Source organism: Hermetia illucens, chromosome 1, assembly GCF_905115235.1.
Source record: "Hermetia illucens chromosome 1, iHerIll2.2.curated.20191125, whole genome shotgun sequence".
Classification (NCBI taxonomy): Eukaryota; Metazoa; Arthropoda; class Insecta; order Diptera; family Stratiomyidae; genus Hermetia; species Hermetia illucens.
Genome location: NC_051849.1, coordinates 31452452 through 31469586, shown reverse-complemented (window position 1 = coordinate 31469586; position 17135 = coordinate 31452452). Strand labels below are relative to the sequence as shown.

Genomic DNA, 17135 nt, shown 5'->3' with positions numbered 1-17135 from the left:
ACGCGCCGTGCGGCACCGCCCTCAGCGTGTACCAGTATTTAGCCTCTAATTGGATCGGCGTGTTGCAACAGCCGCCTTATTCGGTCGATATGTCACCCTGTGAATTTTTTTTGTTCCCTAGAACAAAATCGGTAGTCACAGGAACCCATTTTGACTCAATTACGGACATCCAAACGGCCGTGACGAGGGTACTCGCGGACCTCCCAGTCGAAGCGTTTCAGAAATTTTACGAAGAGTAGAAAACGCGCTGGAATCGCTATATAGCTGCCCAAGGGGACTACTTTGAAGGGGATGGCAGAGTTGTAGAATAATTTTTAAATGTACGGTTTTTATGGAACCAGTCTCATGTACATGGAAGTGATCCCCACTGTCATTCGAAAACTTCAAGCCTTCGTGAACATCTGTGTCGCAGTGGATAATAATAATCGTTGGCGCAACAATCCATGTTGGATCAGGGCCTTGAAGTGTGTTAGAGCACTTCATTCAAGACCGTAACGGTACACTAGGAGGCAATGTGGTCAGCATTGCGCTCGCCCGAGATTATTACCCTAATTTGACTCACGTACTCATTCACAGCTGAGTCGACTGGTATCCGACGTCAAATCACGATACACATTCCACTGCCACCAGTGAGATTTGAACCGCGACCTTCCGTACGACAGCCTTGCGCTCTAACCACTCAGCTATCCGGACACAATCGGATAGGTCACATATTAAGGTAGGGCGACAATTGAAGTGGAACCCATCCTCTCTAGATGGCCGTTGAGTTGGTCGCCCCAAGAGCACTTGGCGCAGAACAGTAACGGAGGAGTGCTTGCATCTCTGAAAATCCTGGGGAGAGCTGAACCGCATTTTAGCCAACAACCGCGAACGATGGCGGGTAGGTTGATGCGCTTTACATCGCCAAGGGGTAAATGACAATCATATATATATTATATGTACATATAAAAAGATTTCCCGCTACTGCGGGAACCGCCACAACCGAAAAACTTAGAGCGCGACGAATTGGGTTCGTGGGATTGCACACATCAGATATCGTAAATTGGAGACGATGCCATATTCAGTAAACAAATGCAATCGAAAGTCAATAGAGTATTCATTGTGAAAGGGGGGAGGGATACGTTACTTTTTAAAATAGAATTACTTTTTCAAACTCAACATTTTCTGATTGAACACACTATATATCTTCACTATAATTTTTTGTGTCACAGAGACAATACAAATACAATCATTCTGAAGCACTCAATTGATATCATTCAATCAATTTTTTAATGTAATGAATTTCACCGATTAGAATTGTTGATAAATTTCTTAGAATTGCTAGCAGTGCCTGTCAAGAATATTCAGAGTACGGCAATATGCAAACAATCTTTCACTGCCTTTCATTTAAGATACAATTAAAGTAGAGAGAAGAACCGCGAATATGTTTTAATTCATCCATAAAACTAATAAGTCTTAATCATGATTTACTATGTCGTTGCCAAATCTGTGTTTTGCTGAAATGCAATTCGGCAATTTTCTTTAAAAAGATACTCTGGCGTGCCAAAATTATTTTCAAAATATACGTACATTTAGTGGCATAGAATTAAAAGAAAACTTACCATAGCGAATCCAGATAGCAATGCCGATGTCTTGCTTGATGCCTTCAATTTAGCCCGACTCAACTGCAGCTTCCGCCAGGACAAATAGCTGGGCGAATGAAAATCATCTCCGGCTTGTGACATGCTGTTATTAGTGGAACGTCTGGAAGGCTGGAAACGGAAATTGTTTGTATGATAAGTACGGATACCGCTGCTGTTGTTCGATGGAAAAGCTAATGGACGACAACAATCGCAGAACTTATAATCGTGCGACAGTTGACCAATTATTGGTGTTGTAGCTGTAACCAGGCCAAAGCCTAAACCAGAAACAGATCCAGAGTGCTTCGAGTTTGAAGCTGGCGAAGCACGTTTTGAATTCAAATTATTCGCAACAATATTTTCCGATCGCGTATTGCAACTTAAATTAGATCGCGAGCAACTGAGACTTGTATACATTTTTTCTATTATGTATTTTGGGCTCGCCCGTTAAGCTAATATTGCAAGCTAAGCTAGGCCATAGGCTGAGCGCACACAAGTGAAAATTTAATTGGCGAAATTAGGTTCCTTATCGCCGATTGTATTTACGAAGAGCTTTTGCATTGTAGATTTAGGCACCGTAGGGAATACAGACAAAACACTCAGAGAATCGCCACTTGCTGTTTAATTTAAATCGTTTCTTTACTGCTAGTTTGTATCGAGTTTCCCACCGGATAACTGCCACTGTAAACAATATATCACTTTACACGGGAGAACCATAAAGCATAATATGTAATTTCTAATGAGTCCATTTGAATTCATTGTTTCCGTTTAAACGCCATTTAGAATCAAGCACACAATCTTTTTCAATTCAATTATACAAGATCTGCCTCCTGCATGTAATCACAATTTTACAGTATACCACCGGAGTTACATTCAGCACTATAGAGGTGAGGAGCTTTAATTGTATGCTAATGAGAAGAACTTTACTATTTACTACACATTTTAATAGCCAACTATGGAAATTCCCCTTGGATGTAGGTAGAACATAAAGATTTTCTGCCTTTTGACGCGATTTCATACATGGTCGCGGTTCCGAAAACAAACTTGCACAGCTTCTTGGGCAACGAAATGAATCAAACTAAGTTCGTTGTATGTCACTCATGTTCTACAGGGTTTCAATATGATAACACAGAACAAGCGCAGAACAAGATATAAATTCTATTTGCCGCTGGTATAGAACCACACAAAAAGTTTCGACATGCATACAATACGAGTATATATAGTATATTCGTATCTATCTTCTTTGCAAAGTATAAAGATAAAGACTGCATAATATTTATTATAAATCCGAATCTAATAGGAGAAAATTAGAAATGCGAATCAGATATTTTTTAATATAAGTAGTTTTCCCATTTGTCCTCCCATGAAACGCGGAAAATTCGCGAAAAGTTAGATTGAAAGTGGATGCAGGAGAAAGTATACCAATGTAGTGGCTGCGGGACTTCCTTTTTGCATCAAACAAATATGCGATTTTTAACATAGCTGGATTATGTAAACGCCAAAATAAACTAGACTTTTCAAATAGACTAAGAATTTCCAAATGGTTTAGTTATTATATAGTATTTAGTTGCCAATTTGCCATCTAGTTCCCTATTCTTTTCTTGATTAGTTTATGATTTCATTAACTAAATGACAATTCTAAATTCTAAAGGCAATCTAGACTGAAGTTATTGTTCACGACCCAATGCAAGCCATCCAATGCAATTGTGAAAATCATGTCTCACTGTCGAAATTAGATTCAGATTTGTATACAAGCAATGTTTGGTGTTTGGTGGATATGAACAAATCATTTAGTTTCACTTAAATTTACATATTCAACATACCGGCCTCGGTATGACGCCACAGTACATGTTTACATACAAAAAGCTCAAAACAGATGATTGAATCGATAATAGCCATGCGCACGCTTGGCCATAATAAAAGTAATTTTATATGTGAAGCGTAGACACCTTCGAATGAATATTAGTCCACAATAAATATAGTCATTTTTTGTTGTAGTACGAACACTATCTTGTTTGTATTATGAGAGTATCTTTGCAAATTGTAGCTCTTAGAATTTCGGCTTTGAGTGTTATCATGTGATTTCGATAATAATTTAGGAGACTATTCGATACTAAAAGATAAATTGCGTGTTTGCTTTGATTAACCGAAGTAACTTCACTGGTTGTATTTAAATCGAAGAAAAGATGAAATATTCCAAATAGTTTAAACTTCATAGTAATAACTCTATAGATATCGGATATGTCGACCTAGGAGATTTATTTTCTTTGAAGCAGGATGACTCTAGCCCTAAGTCTTCTTGCCTAATGAAGGCTTGTGATTTACTGTTTCCTCGAGAGTTTATTTTCAAGAAAAGTACAGTAATAATAAAGCTCACTAATATTTAAATTTAAGCCAGTCTCGAGAAGTACTAATTAAGTCCTTCCATTTAATAGTTCACATAGCTATCACCTTCGGGCTCCTCCACTAAAGAGTTTCCCAGACTTTATATTTTCACCAAATTTCTTGTCCAATGTTGTATGAATAAATGGAAGGTGACAACCAGACAGACACAAGGGCCTACAAAGAAAAAGGCAGACTTTTAACCGATTTTAGGGGTCCAGTAGTGGACTACAGGAATATAGCTGTTTGGAATAATATGCGGCTCTCCAGGAGCCAAACCTCTCATCAACCAAGACGAATCTAGACTGACGAGTGGAAAAACAGCTCCCTCTACCTGGTGTGTCAAGCGAACCGTACCCATTGAATAATTTACAGTCAGCAATAACGGATGGTATTTGAACATAACCTCACTGATATCTGATCGCCTCAGGGAGTAAGTTTGACCTTATCGTGCTACGGTGGGTTAAACCACGGCGGACTTCCTAGTCCGTATACTCGTGGGGATAAAGTGAGTAAACAAATTAAAAAAATAAAAAAGTCGGAAAACCGGAAGCTTGACGCTTCAGGTATAAACGGTTTTGTGTTTCCCCATGTGAGGAGCATTACACAGTTCTCCATTGGCTGATAAGGTATTTAAATCGCTCAGTTCTCGCCAGGTTACTGCCATTGCCAGAACTCAGCGATTTAAATATCTCGAGTCAATGCTATCAGCCAATGGAGAACTGCACTACTAAATTGCTTCATCCATTAACGCAACCTGGATGAAGTGGCATTCCACAACTGGTGTTCTTTGTGATTGACGTATCAGCGCACGTCCCAAATATAAAATTTTCTGTAATGTCGCCCGTCTGCCGCTCTCTATAGTTCTGAGTATTGGCCGACTATAAAAGACAATGAACGGCGTCTTGCGGTAATGGAGACGAAGATAATGCATTGCACTGGTGACGTGACATGTTTTCATCACGTGCAAAATGAGAATATCCGCGATCGATATGGTTTTGCACCGATGGTGGAAAATTGCGAGAGAGGCGTTTTCGATGGTGTGGTCACACTAACGAGAATTCACATACCAATATTGGTCTGAACATCGAAGTCAATAGTAAGCAACCAAAAAGCCGGCCGAAACAACGGTGGCTTGACACGCTGGATGGGAATTTAAAGGCCTCGCGATTACAATTTGTTCAGGTATTTGCTAAAATAAAATGACGAAACCGATCACGACGAGCCGACCCCGCTTGTGAACGGGACAAAGACTGAAGAAAAAGAAGATGTGAGGAGCGACGAGTGCATTGGCATCTCCGTGTTACATAGCTAAAAACTCCATTGCACTCTACTTTTTACAAAGCGATTTAAATAAATCATTTGTTGGAAAGCCCTGCATTGATAATAGTCAACCTCATACGCTCCACACTATGAGTTTAATATTATTAGTAAATGCGAAGAATTTAACCTACAATATATACAAACAAGTCGCAATAACGGAAGCTCGCGCTTCGAATATAAAGGTTTTGTGTTCATCTTATGTAAGAAACTTCATTGCACATTTATCTGTCCGAATATAGCTACAAATCCAACATATTCCTTCATATTTTTCCAAACTACAAGACATACATACATATTACAGCCATGGATATTATACTCACCCTAAACAAACAAATTGCCTATTTCCGAATATTGTACATATATATGCACGTATATAAATGGATTGTACCCATATTTCCGATTTACTTCGTGCACAGAAAATACGGCTGGTTTAATGTACAAATATATCTATTTGAATTAGACACATCTCCGCAAACTTCATTAGCACGCATATACTATATACCTACATATACAAATGGCTGTTTAGAGTAATTGATATTCATATACAAATGACTAAAAAAATAAAACAAAATAATTTTTTGCGACCCTATTCATAAGAACTCATTTCGTTGTGGTATTGATGAATTGATATGTGATGATTACGTCATACAGGTTGTAGAATGCACGAAATTTACAAAAAATGGCAAAGTTTCACCCCCTATAACTTTTGTTAATAATAGTTGGATTTTCTTCAAACATCCCAAAATTATGCCTTATGTTATCTCTTAAACCTTTTGTACTTCTAGCATGAATTTAAGGGGATTTCTGGCAAAATTCCTAAAATATGCTAGTATACTATTATTAACTTTATTTGTGCAGATACCAGAACGAAATTTGTTTTGAGGCCTAGATATCGTTTAGATACGCCACTGTGATTTTATTCAGATTTTTATGGTTTGATAGGAGCTGAGGACGAGACCTTTTACACTTTTTTTTCTATGAAAAAAAAGCATCCCCTTCCATATGTATGGAGACCCCCTCCCCCTCTTTTCAACTCAACACAAAATAGCGCGAATTGCTTTATGTAAAGGGATTCACAGACCACACGTTCTCACTAAATTTCGTGACAATGGGTGCAGCCGTTTCCGAATAAATCGGGTGTAATAGACAGACAGACAGATTCGATTTTAATAAGGTTGTGTTTCACACAAAACCTAAAAAAGGCTCTGGGGAAGTAGATTCTTCATGAATGGAATTTTAATATTTCACCCGAATATCAATTATTCTCGTTGATTATAACGTCAGCATCTTATTTGCATGGCATTGATAAGTTTGAACTGCTATAACGTTGAAACTGAACGAATTTGTATGAAACTTGGCATGTGTTCTCGATGCTTGTGCAATTTAGTACTCCTAGGATGAACTGAAGGGGCGTTTTTCAATCAATTTCCAAAATTGGGAAGTATACTATTAGTAAGTTTTGTTTAAGCAGATATCGGAATGGGACATATTTTGATTCCTAGTTTTCAAATAAACTCACCTTTCACTACTAGATGTTGCGGCGCCAAAGAGGCGACGCACACCTCGGAGCAGGGAAAATTCCGCAGCCGTAAATAAATCGATTCAAAATGAGCCAAATTAGTCGATTCCACGTCGGTGGGCATCTTTCGAACCAAACTGTGACGTATTTTGCGAAAAGATTTTGGCCTGTATCCTTACAAAATCAAATTGACTCAAGAAATAAACCCATCATCATAATTAGACTCTTTCAAAGCTTGAAGAAAATAAGGAATATTATCGAAACGATCGTCAGGTTACCGTTGCCGCGCTATCGTACTAGGTTGAAAGATTATTTGAATTGAATTACTTAAATTCTCATTCGTGTATTCGCGAATCGTCCATTCGTTGAACACCTGGGTTGCCATAAGCATCGTACAGCACCCTGTTGTAACTAGTTTGCTATTCGACGTCCTGTCCAACTTCAAGGATTTTTTTAATACCCTCCTTTCAAAGGCAATCAGCAATTTGTGAAAAGCCTGAATCAAAGTCTCAGTTTTGAATCCGTAACAGAACATAGGTCTGATAATTGTTTTAGAGACATTGAGCTTCGCCTTCCTGTGTATGTATAATATTTTGACTTTATGGGTACCGAACAATATGATTTATCTGCAAGGTCCTTTACATTTCACGCACTTCGTATGCGTCCTTCGATAACCTACGTAAAGTTATCAACATTCTTCAAGTTATATTCACCAATTGTAATATTTTTTCTAACTGGTATCTGCTTACTATGATAGTTTGGTTTTTTAGTTGCATCGTCGAAGTATCTTTTCACCGAGGAGGGAGCGCGAGGAGGTATCCTCGGTGTATGCTACCGTATCAACGAGGCAGTGTTCATTATCGTTATTGGTATCGTGAGGACTGCGTCCTCATGTTGTTCCTCAGTGTATACTTTCATAGTACCCCTTGTTTGAGAAAAATTGGTCCAAGGAATGGGTACTCTAACTTTTATCGTTAAAGAGTTATAGCGTTTTCCATGAATAGTGTCAAAAAGGGTGACCTTTCCAAAGAAATCAAAATTTGCCACTCCCTCATTTCCTTTAATGCATAATATTCGAAAATTTTCCCTAAGCCCATCATTTTTACATCTCATTTGAAAGTTAGCATAATGAGGCAACTTTTATCAACTGCAGGTTTGTAAGTTTAGAGTACCGTTACAATAATACATATTGAAACTTAAATAAAAAATCAATTTTTAAATTTCTTGAAAAATTAAACAGTTATATATTCGAAGTGATGATGACCTTTGAAATTGAAAAGATATCAATTTTATGTTGTTTCCAAAAATGGTATCAAATCTGGAATTAAATAATTGAGGGAGTGGGAAATTGTGATATTTTTGGGAAGGTCACGCTTTTCGACACTATTCACGAAAAACTCTATAACTATGTAACGGAAAAAGGTAGGCGGAACAATTTTCCTGACACAGATGGTACTATCGAACATTAAAATTTGTACCATCATGAACCGGAGGAACTGTACTGTTCCGAACGAACGGATTCCGTCAACTCGGACTTCTTTTAATTTTAACATTTCCAATTCAATGAAATAGGAGAGTGGACTTCCGCACAGTCTTGGATATAATTTGTTGGCAAGTGCATTCTCGCAGACGTTGTAGCTGACCGGCAGAGTTTGTGCTGGCTTAGTTCCAGAAATTGATCCTGAATTTGTAGTCGTGTTCGAGACCGGGCAGCACTGCTATCCTATATTACTATCATAACCTATATTGCCACACTTCATGATTCTATGATGAACTTAAGGGAAGTTTGTAATCAATTCTAAAAATTATACTATTATTAAAAAAATCTATTCTATCAGATGATGATACTTGAAGTAAAGAGTCGAATTTCTAAACCATAAACAGCTCGACATCAAACCAAAGAATTATTCCGCAAACACTTCATCAATACCTCCCACCCAACCCAAAAAAATACATTTAATCATTGTAAAATTGCGAAAACATGACTAATCAAATGCCGATAACATGGGGGATTTCAAAAGCATTTCATTTTGTATTTTATTTACAGAACTTGAGATAAATTCTGAGATTTTAAAATATCTTTAAATACCTTTAAATTTGAAATAAAATGAAGAAAGTGATTTTCGTGTGCGATTTGTATCATTCATTCCGTGCAAGTCACTGACATGAAAAATATGATTGATAAATTACTAAATTTGAAATAAAATCATTTTATCTTTAATAGACCATTTTAAAAAATTGGGTTTATGGCATTTATAAATGAAAATTAAATGACGGAAAGCCCCAATAAAATATTATGGTATAGAGATTTACTGTTCTCGCCAAGCCTCAATCGATTGAATTTTAAATTGTATTTTTATATTATGTTCATAAGGCAGCTTAGCACAGAATACAAGTCCTGAGACTGCATTAGACGACTTTACATTGACAGGATGTGATAGTATCTTATTCTTGTGAACCTAATGTTACAGTACATCTAATAAAAGAACTCGCTGGCTACATTATCTAGATAAGAATTATAAAATCGAAATGTATAAAAAGTTTATGATCACAATTATCATTTGCACGGTTTCATTTCTTCACAATGAGAGGCTTCTGCACATTTAGAAGAATATTGTGGCATAGAACGTTGTAGCAAATAGTACTATCGACAAAGAAACGTAATGATTCGTAATATTAAATAAACATTTAGTGAGTTCAATATTGGCAAGCATGGAAAATGATTTTGCATACATTATACTGAAGATGTTAGCCTCTGGATCGGCTCTCAAATGGCATAATTCAAATTCTAGTAACTTTTTAGCACATTAAAAAGAAGAAAGAAGACCAATGAACTAAATATTTACACACACTTTTTTACTAATTGAAAAACTAAATAGGATGCATGAACGCTGTTTATACCTGACACAAATTTCAATAATTCAAACTAAAGCTGTAATTCTGTCACTAAATAAGAGTCGGTTAAATTCGTTCGTTGAATGGCGTTACAGTATCAAAATGTGTTTACGCACCAGCAGAAACAAAATATTTCTTTCGCAGGTAAAATGTAAAAAGGTACCGCAAGAATAAATGTATATCTACAGTTTATACACGAGTACCCCTATAACATTTCGAAGCCATAGCGCTTCCTTGTCCCAGCAGTAGTAATTCAGTGATGCGGGCTGGACGTTTCAACAAGATTCCGTTGACCTAGACCTATGATGAGCGTTACAAAATTTTGAAAGTTGCAAATCGCAATATTGGGAGCCCCTCGGGAATCTACGATCCATCATGATCAAAGTAGGCCTCCTTGAAACCGACTGAACATGTAGTCTATTTATCAGTTGTCAAAATCTTGGTAGATACCGGATTTTACTTAACAGTAGCACTAAGTGTCTAACTGCTTGGCTCGGACGACCCCGGCACAATACAATATTATGGGAACTACAACCACCCTCTCGAGACATCAAATATTTTTGATTTCCCGAACCAGTAAGTCATAGTTCACCTGCGTTTGGTTTTCATCCACGACAACATTGCCGCATATGCCAGCCTCCAATGCTATAACCGACATTCGGCTCGTAATAACCACTAACCATATTCACTATGCGCAACAGACTTCTAAGGTAATTATCAGCACCAACATACAACTTGATATCACCTAAGTACTTAGCACGTAGATAATATTTGATTGTAAAACTATGTCCTGTAGCATCATTAAGTTGCCATGAAAGGGGATTCAGTGCCATACAAAGCCAAAGACTGCGGATGAGCTGGTGTTGGTACCCTAAGATGAGCGCACTGACAAGGTGGTGAGTCATCCTTCTATGACTGTGGCCAAAAACTTTACTAGCTTTAGCTCAAGGTGTATCGATTAGGCAGATGTCCGTGACGCTGTCAAAAGCCTTACGTGATCAAGATAAAAACTAAATAGATTTCTTTAGTCTGTTCTACAACTACCGAATCGATTATGAGTTGCTCTTTGCAAACCATTCTGTTCCTCGGACAAATGTTATTTGTCTGAAGGTCCGCATTTACCCTTCCACTAGCAATAGACCTTATGAACTATCAATAGACGTTATGAACTTCGAACTGTTAGCTCATTAAACATCATCTACGGTAGTATCCGCAAAATTCACGCCCGGGATAGTGACATCTCGGGTGCCTCCGGCAAAAATCTCCCAAAGTCGCTTTAACATTCTTTTGCTTCCGTTATCGAAAGCTGAACCTCTAGAGTAATCGCAACCGACTACATACGAGGGAAAGTTTCTGCTTTAGTATGTCCAGAATTTCAACTACGGGTATATCACTGGGAATGACATAGTTCCAGTAAACATTCTACACTTTATTTTTCAATGCCAGCAAACGACATTGCCAGTGCTCAGTCAACCTAGCAATGTCTTGCCTTGATGAGCCCCGTCTACGCCCCCAGACGAATTTACCATGGACGGTCTCTTCGGTCCCTTAAACAAGTTACAAGCGAATCTCATGACAGCCGCAGTTGCAGCACAGTACACAAGTTATTGTAATTACAGTAGCGATATATCAACACACAATCGCGATGCAAGCTCATCATTGATTTGAAATATAATTCTTGGAGTGGGTAGAGATACATAGTCTAGGAACACCTAGTTTATGCAAGGAATTCATTTCTGAAAACTTTATACACGCTCTTTGGAGTTCGTCTCAAACCTCAGCGGAGACTTCAGATGGACGGTGAAGAAGAGTGGTTTAGTGAATACTGAAACTGTTGCCCACATTGCGGCGTGATACTGTTAATGCCGCCGCCTCTGAACCCATTGACCCTTAGTCACTAGTGACCGCAATTACCTCAAGTCGAATACGTGCCCTGATGACGGCCTGTGGAGTAATAAAAAAAGCGATATTGTTCTGCAATTCGCTGCACAGTTACGCACGAGTATTGAGCACTCGACAAATCTCTAGAACAATAAAGGACACTAAGATGTTGTTTCTGCCAAGACCGTTTTTATTTCGTAATATAAGCGAATGATAAAGAAGTTCACTTCCTCAGTCCCCTTCATTCGCTGCCTAGGCGAATCTGCTCAAGTAGTCACCGGAAATTGTTGCGAAACATCACAGAGCCTTTATTATATAGACCGGAGGATGGTAAATTAGGAAAGAGCAGCCGCACCTCCTTAAGGTGAGATCAGAGAGACATCGGAAGTGGTTTTGTGCTGATGAAGGGGGTAAGTTGATCCCGAAATATATATCTACATTGAAAACTAAAAAGTTGTAATTTGGTGGGAGCTACTTGTCTATCAATTTTAGGTTAGACTACAAAAGCAGACAATATCTAATCTCTTAGAGAGACATCGATTAACTTTATTATCGGCAGTTAATCCTACTTGCCAATCACATCTCAAGGGAGGAAATAAGATCAAAGTCCGTAAGTGACCCATCTAAACAGGCTCTTGCTACTAAACCTCACCGGAGGTTATCTGGTACCATGGCAACTGGGATGGCCCTCTGAACCTGGCTCTGGAACATATCCAGGAGAATCCCTGGAGAATGTGCTCTCAGCGGTTGTATCCATAAGGCGCGCAGAGCTTTTCGAGAAATCAAGCGTAGAATTGCGCTGCACACCTCTGCTGCTCTCTCTCACTGCACAGCACGCTGCTGTCTGCCTTAGTTGCGGCAGAGGTGTTAGATAAGCCACGCATCCATTGATATGGATGCTGAGCCTGCACTCAGTATAAATCAATACCATTGTACCAGTCATGGCGGAGTTCTGATTGTGGTCTCCAAATGAATCCGCATCCCAAGAAGACCGTGGAAGTACTCACGTTATACCTCCACGACCTTTCCTTTGAATCATAGCATTCGGGTAACGAGTTTTGTGACTACACCTGCACGGTCGACGCTTTTTTTATTTTACCATTTAGCTTCGCGTTAATTTGAACACTTTCGCCTGTTATTCCCTCCTGTATTTTCGTTTTTTTGCTGTCCCACGCGTCGGACAAAGGACACGTGAAATTCTGCTAATGAAATGAGAGGGGTTGAACAAGATTGCGGGTTATTTCCTCTTGTATTTTAGGTTCGATTGGATCACACGCGATGGACGAAGAACACGTGAAATTTTGCTAATGACATAAGAGAAGTTGAAGTATCAAAAAGATCCTCTTCCCAAACCTAGATAGCACTGAGATGTGCAAGCGCGGGTCAACGGAACACTTCAGTACTTAATTACTGATGGACTTGCACGGTCAATTTCACCAATCACCTTTAGATTTTGGAATACCTCTGCTCTCATGGTTGATCACGGATGGTTATTTGACAATGCAGGAATTCAACAACAGGTCACACATTAAGGAGGGCCGAAATTGCAGCCAGTGAAATCCACTATCCCATGATGGATAACGGCTGGATCATCTCAAGAACACTTGACGCAGAATAGTAGAGGAAGTCGGTGGGGGGAACTGTAAATGCATTTAAAGTAACCGCAAACGATGGTGCGTAGGTGTGGTTGACGCGTTATATCCCACCAAAGGGTAAATGGCAACCATATCACGAATGGGTTTCTGTACGGTTCAGTGGTTATAGCACTAGGCTGTCGTATGGAAGGTTGCGGTTCAAATTTCTATAGTGGCAGTGGAATTTGTATCGTGGATGCCGAATACCATTCGACTCAACTGTGTATAAATGCCCGAGACAAATCAGGGTAATACTCACGGTTAGATGAAATGCTGATCACATTGCCTGTTGCATAACTACCGGTTTTGAATGATTGAATCTTTTGTCGTGCGCTGCATGAAAATGGGCGGAAAGCGGAGGAACCGTTTGAAAAACGCCCGTATCTCCAGTTCCACGTTGAGTTTAAGGGGGGTCCCCATACATGTGAAAGGAGGGCGTACATTTTTTTTCATCGGATCGTGTGGGGCGTCAAATGAAAGGCCTCGATTAGTACTTTACGAAGCCGGTGTTAGTTTTGACATTGGTTGAACGAACGCAACAATCTTAAAAAAATATCGTGATCCATGTACATGGTATCTAGGCTTCAAAATACTCTCCATATCAATACCGGTTTAAATGAAGTTAATAATAGTATTAACCATATTTCTTACAAGTATGTTTTTCATAAATTGACTGGGAACCTCCATAAGTTTATCCTAGAATCATTAACTTTTGCAGTAATATAGGCTATAATAAAGAGCATGATGAGCACTTTGGTGAAAATCGCACTATTACTAACAAAGTTATAATAGATCAAAGTCCTTACTTTTGTGAAAATTTCCTTCATTCTAAGACTTTGAAAGTCATTTCACGTCACGATCACGTTCAGTTAAAGATATTTCTTGTATACTTAGAGACTGGTACACAAAATTTGGGCATTTGTGGCTTAATGGATACTGATGATCATTGCATCCACAAAAATAGCGGTTTATGAGCCGGTGGAATCATCGGTCCAAATTTCTTGAAAAATAGGCCGGACAAAACGTATCTGTCAATGATGACTACTATTAAACCATGATTTTAAATTGCTTACTATCTGAAATCGAAGCTCGTGATCTTAATAAACCTCCAGGTTGGAGGTTGGGTAGGGCGGACAACCCTGCACGGAAAACAACTTATTACGAAGCAACAAAAGGAGCCTCGCAACAAAAACAAAATAATGATTTGCGCATTTTCTCATTGAACGTATGCTCCCTGCACAGATGGAGCTGCCAAGCAGCTAGCCGATACCCTGCCCCAATGTAGGGCTGAGGTAACAGCGTTGGATAGGAACCGGTTTCCCGGAGGAGAGCCACTCCATCATATATTATAATGGCCATCCAGTAAATCATGTGTTCGAAGAAAGTTTCATAGTCAGCCAAAAAATGAAACCTGCTGTTATCGGGTTTGCGCTCTACGCTTGCGAGGCAAATTTAGAGGTATAAGCCTCAATCACGTTCACACCCCTACAGAGGAGACTGCAGAGTCGTAGAAGGATACCTACTATGAGGCAGTAGAACAAACCCTCGAAGCCTGTCCCAGGTATGATATCAAAATCATAGTAGGGACGGAACATAGCTTACATAAAAATACAAATGATAACTGACTGCGGATTATTCAATTAGCAGTGTCACACGAAATGGTGTTTCAACTCGAAAAGTACAGGAAGCAACCGCACCAGACCCGAAGGCGGAAGTGTTACGAACAAGTCAGCAGGATGAAGCCTTATAGACCTCGATGCTCATCCTGCCGAGCCAAAGAGGAATATCTGATTTCCGGCAAAACGGGCATATTGGAGGGATGGCTTGAGTATTTTGACGAGCAAATACTACCACCAAATATAAAGAAACAGTCCGTGCAATTCATCGGCTTAAAAATCATAAGTCGCCAGGATTGGATGGAATTACAGCTGAATTGGTTAAAAATGGAGGCGACCAATTACACCAAACGGTTCATCAACTGATGCTTAAGGTGTGGGACAGTGAATCAATGCCTAACGATTAGCGCCCAGGCATTATCTGCTCCATACATAAAAAGGGGGATATCACACAGTGCAGCAATTATAGAGGTATCACATCATTGGTCCATACCAAAGAGGCTTCACTTCAGGCAAATTAGCAACAGATCAGATCTTTTTCTCTTCGGCAAGGGATGGAAAAACTATTGGAATATGGACATTAGTTGCACCATCTTTCCATTGACTTTAAGGGGGTCATCCCGTGTGTCGGGTTGGAGAAATCAATTTTTTTGAATGAATTGTATCTATATATAGTGGAGAATATGTAGGCAAAGGGATTTTCCGATATTCCGAGTCGTTCAGAAATTACAGTGTTAAACAGGTAATGAGTTTGCAGCCGCGGCTAGAGTACTCGATGAGAAAGAGCATCGAATCTTTTTTTACCCGTTAGTTTTTTACCTGAGCCTTATAAATTCGAACACAGGTATAAATATAAAAAGATGGAAAACCAATCAATTGTCTAAACTTATTTGCTGTTTGGAATAAAAAGGATAATCCAGTCTAGAGTGAGCACTGAAAGCCTTTCAAGTTATACTCAGTTATATTTTGTTGTAAGTATTGTGCTGTTTATGTGTTCAGTAATTTTTTTAAATGGATCGTACGAAGGGAGATCGCTTTAACGTTCAACGTCATGCTCGGACTAAAAAACGAGTATTTCATGGGAATCGATACTTATCAGAGAAGAAAAAGGACTTCGAATCAACATCAGCAAAAATACTTTTAGCAAGCATGAACATGGATGTTTCAATTGCGACAAGTTTTGTATATTGTATATTGGATTTTGCTGGAGTTTTCTCCGGTATTTCTGCTCATTTCTACAAATAATAAAATATACGTAGTAGTAAAAAAGGATTGCGTAGGACATGTCGAGAAAAGAATGAGAACGCGACTTAGAAATGCAAAGAAGAATCACAAAGGCATTGGTGGAAAAGGGGCTGGAAAACTTACCGATAAGGTTATTAACGACCTCACTACTAGCTATTCGTCGACACGCAAATTCGATATAAGGAATGAAGCAAGAAATTTGGGCAACTTTCTTCCATAAATGTTCTACAGACGAAAATCCTCAGCATCAAAAATGTCCAGCAGGTGAGGGCAATTGGTGCAAATGGCGCAAAGCGGAAGCTAAAGGAGAACTGGATAGTTTCCACCACGAGAAGAAGTTCAAACAGTCATCAAACCAATCTACGAAGATTTTTGAACAGATGTTTAGGAGCAGAGACCCGGAATAATAATGAGTCGTTAAATGCATTGATCTGGACTTTCGCTCCTAAACACCTTCATTCTGGGGCCAAGGTCGTAGAAATAGCCACTTTTCTGGCTGTAATTATTTTGCTCTGCTTTGCTATCTGGTTTGCTATTCCATTTTCTGTAGAAACTATTGCAGGATGCAGATTGTTTACGCGAAAAGTTAAAGGAAACTGAAAGGTGGCAGATAACACAAACTAATATCAGTGACACAGATGTAGTGGGGCCACTGCTAATAAAAGTTACAAAAATTAAATTGAATAACGTGGCTATAACAGTAAAACTCCAAGGTCAATCAGACATTATTATCGGATTATGGATTGTATAGTAATTTCGAAGCTTCCAATTCATTCATAAGTAATCAGTCATTTTTGAGTTGGCCAAGCCCAGTAGCAAGCATAACTAAGAATGTTTCTTAAAAACATTGATAAGGCGTAAATGGTTCAACATTGAACTTTGATTTTCTGTAGTATCGATTCGATGGCAGGCGGTAATCGACGAGTCACGTGTCCTCACCATCTTTCTCAGTCGCAACGAACAACAATTTCCCGCTGGCAAAATCAACAAGCGATTCCATTTTACGTTTGTAGAATAGAAC

General features: G+C 38.9%; 1 protein-coding gene across 1 annotated transcript in view; it reads right to left on the bottom strand.

Annotated features, from left to right (window-relative positions):
- LOC119655131 (calcium release-activated calcium channel protein 1) overlaps positions 1–17135 on the bottom strand; it is a 63215-nt gene that overhangs the window by 6581 nt on the left and 39499 nt on the right. The window contains exon 3 of the mRNA XM_038060869.1: positions 1602–1751. Coding sequence (XP_037916797.1) covers positions 1602–1751 — 150 coding nt within the window. The remainder of the gene's footprint in view (positions 1–1601; positions 1752–17135) is intronic.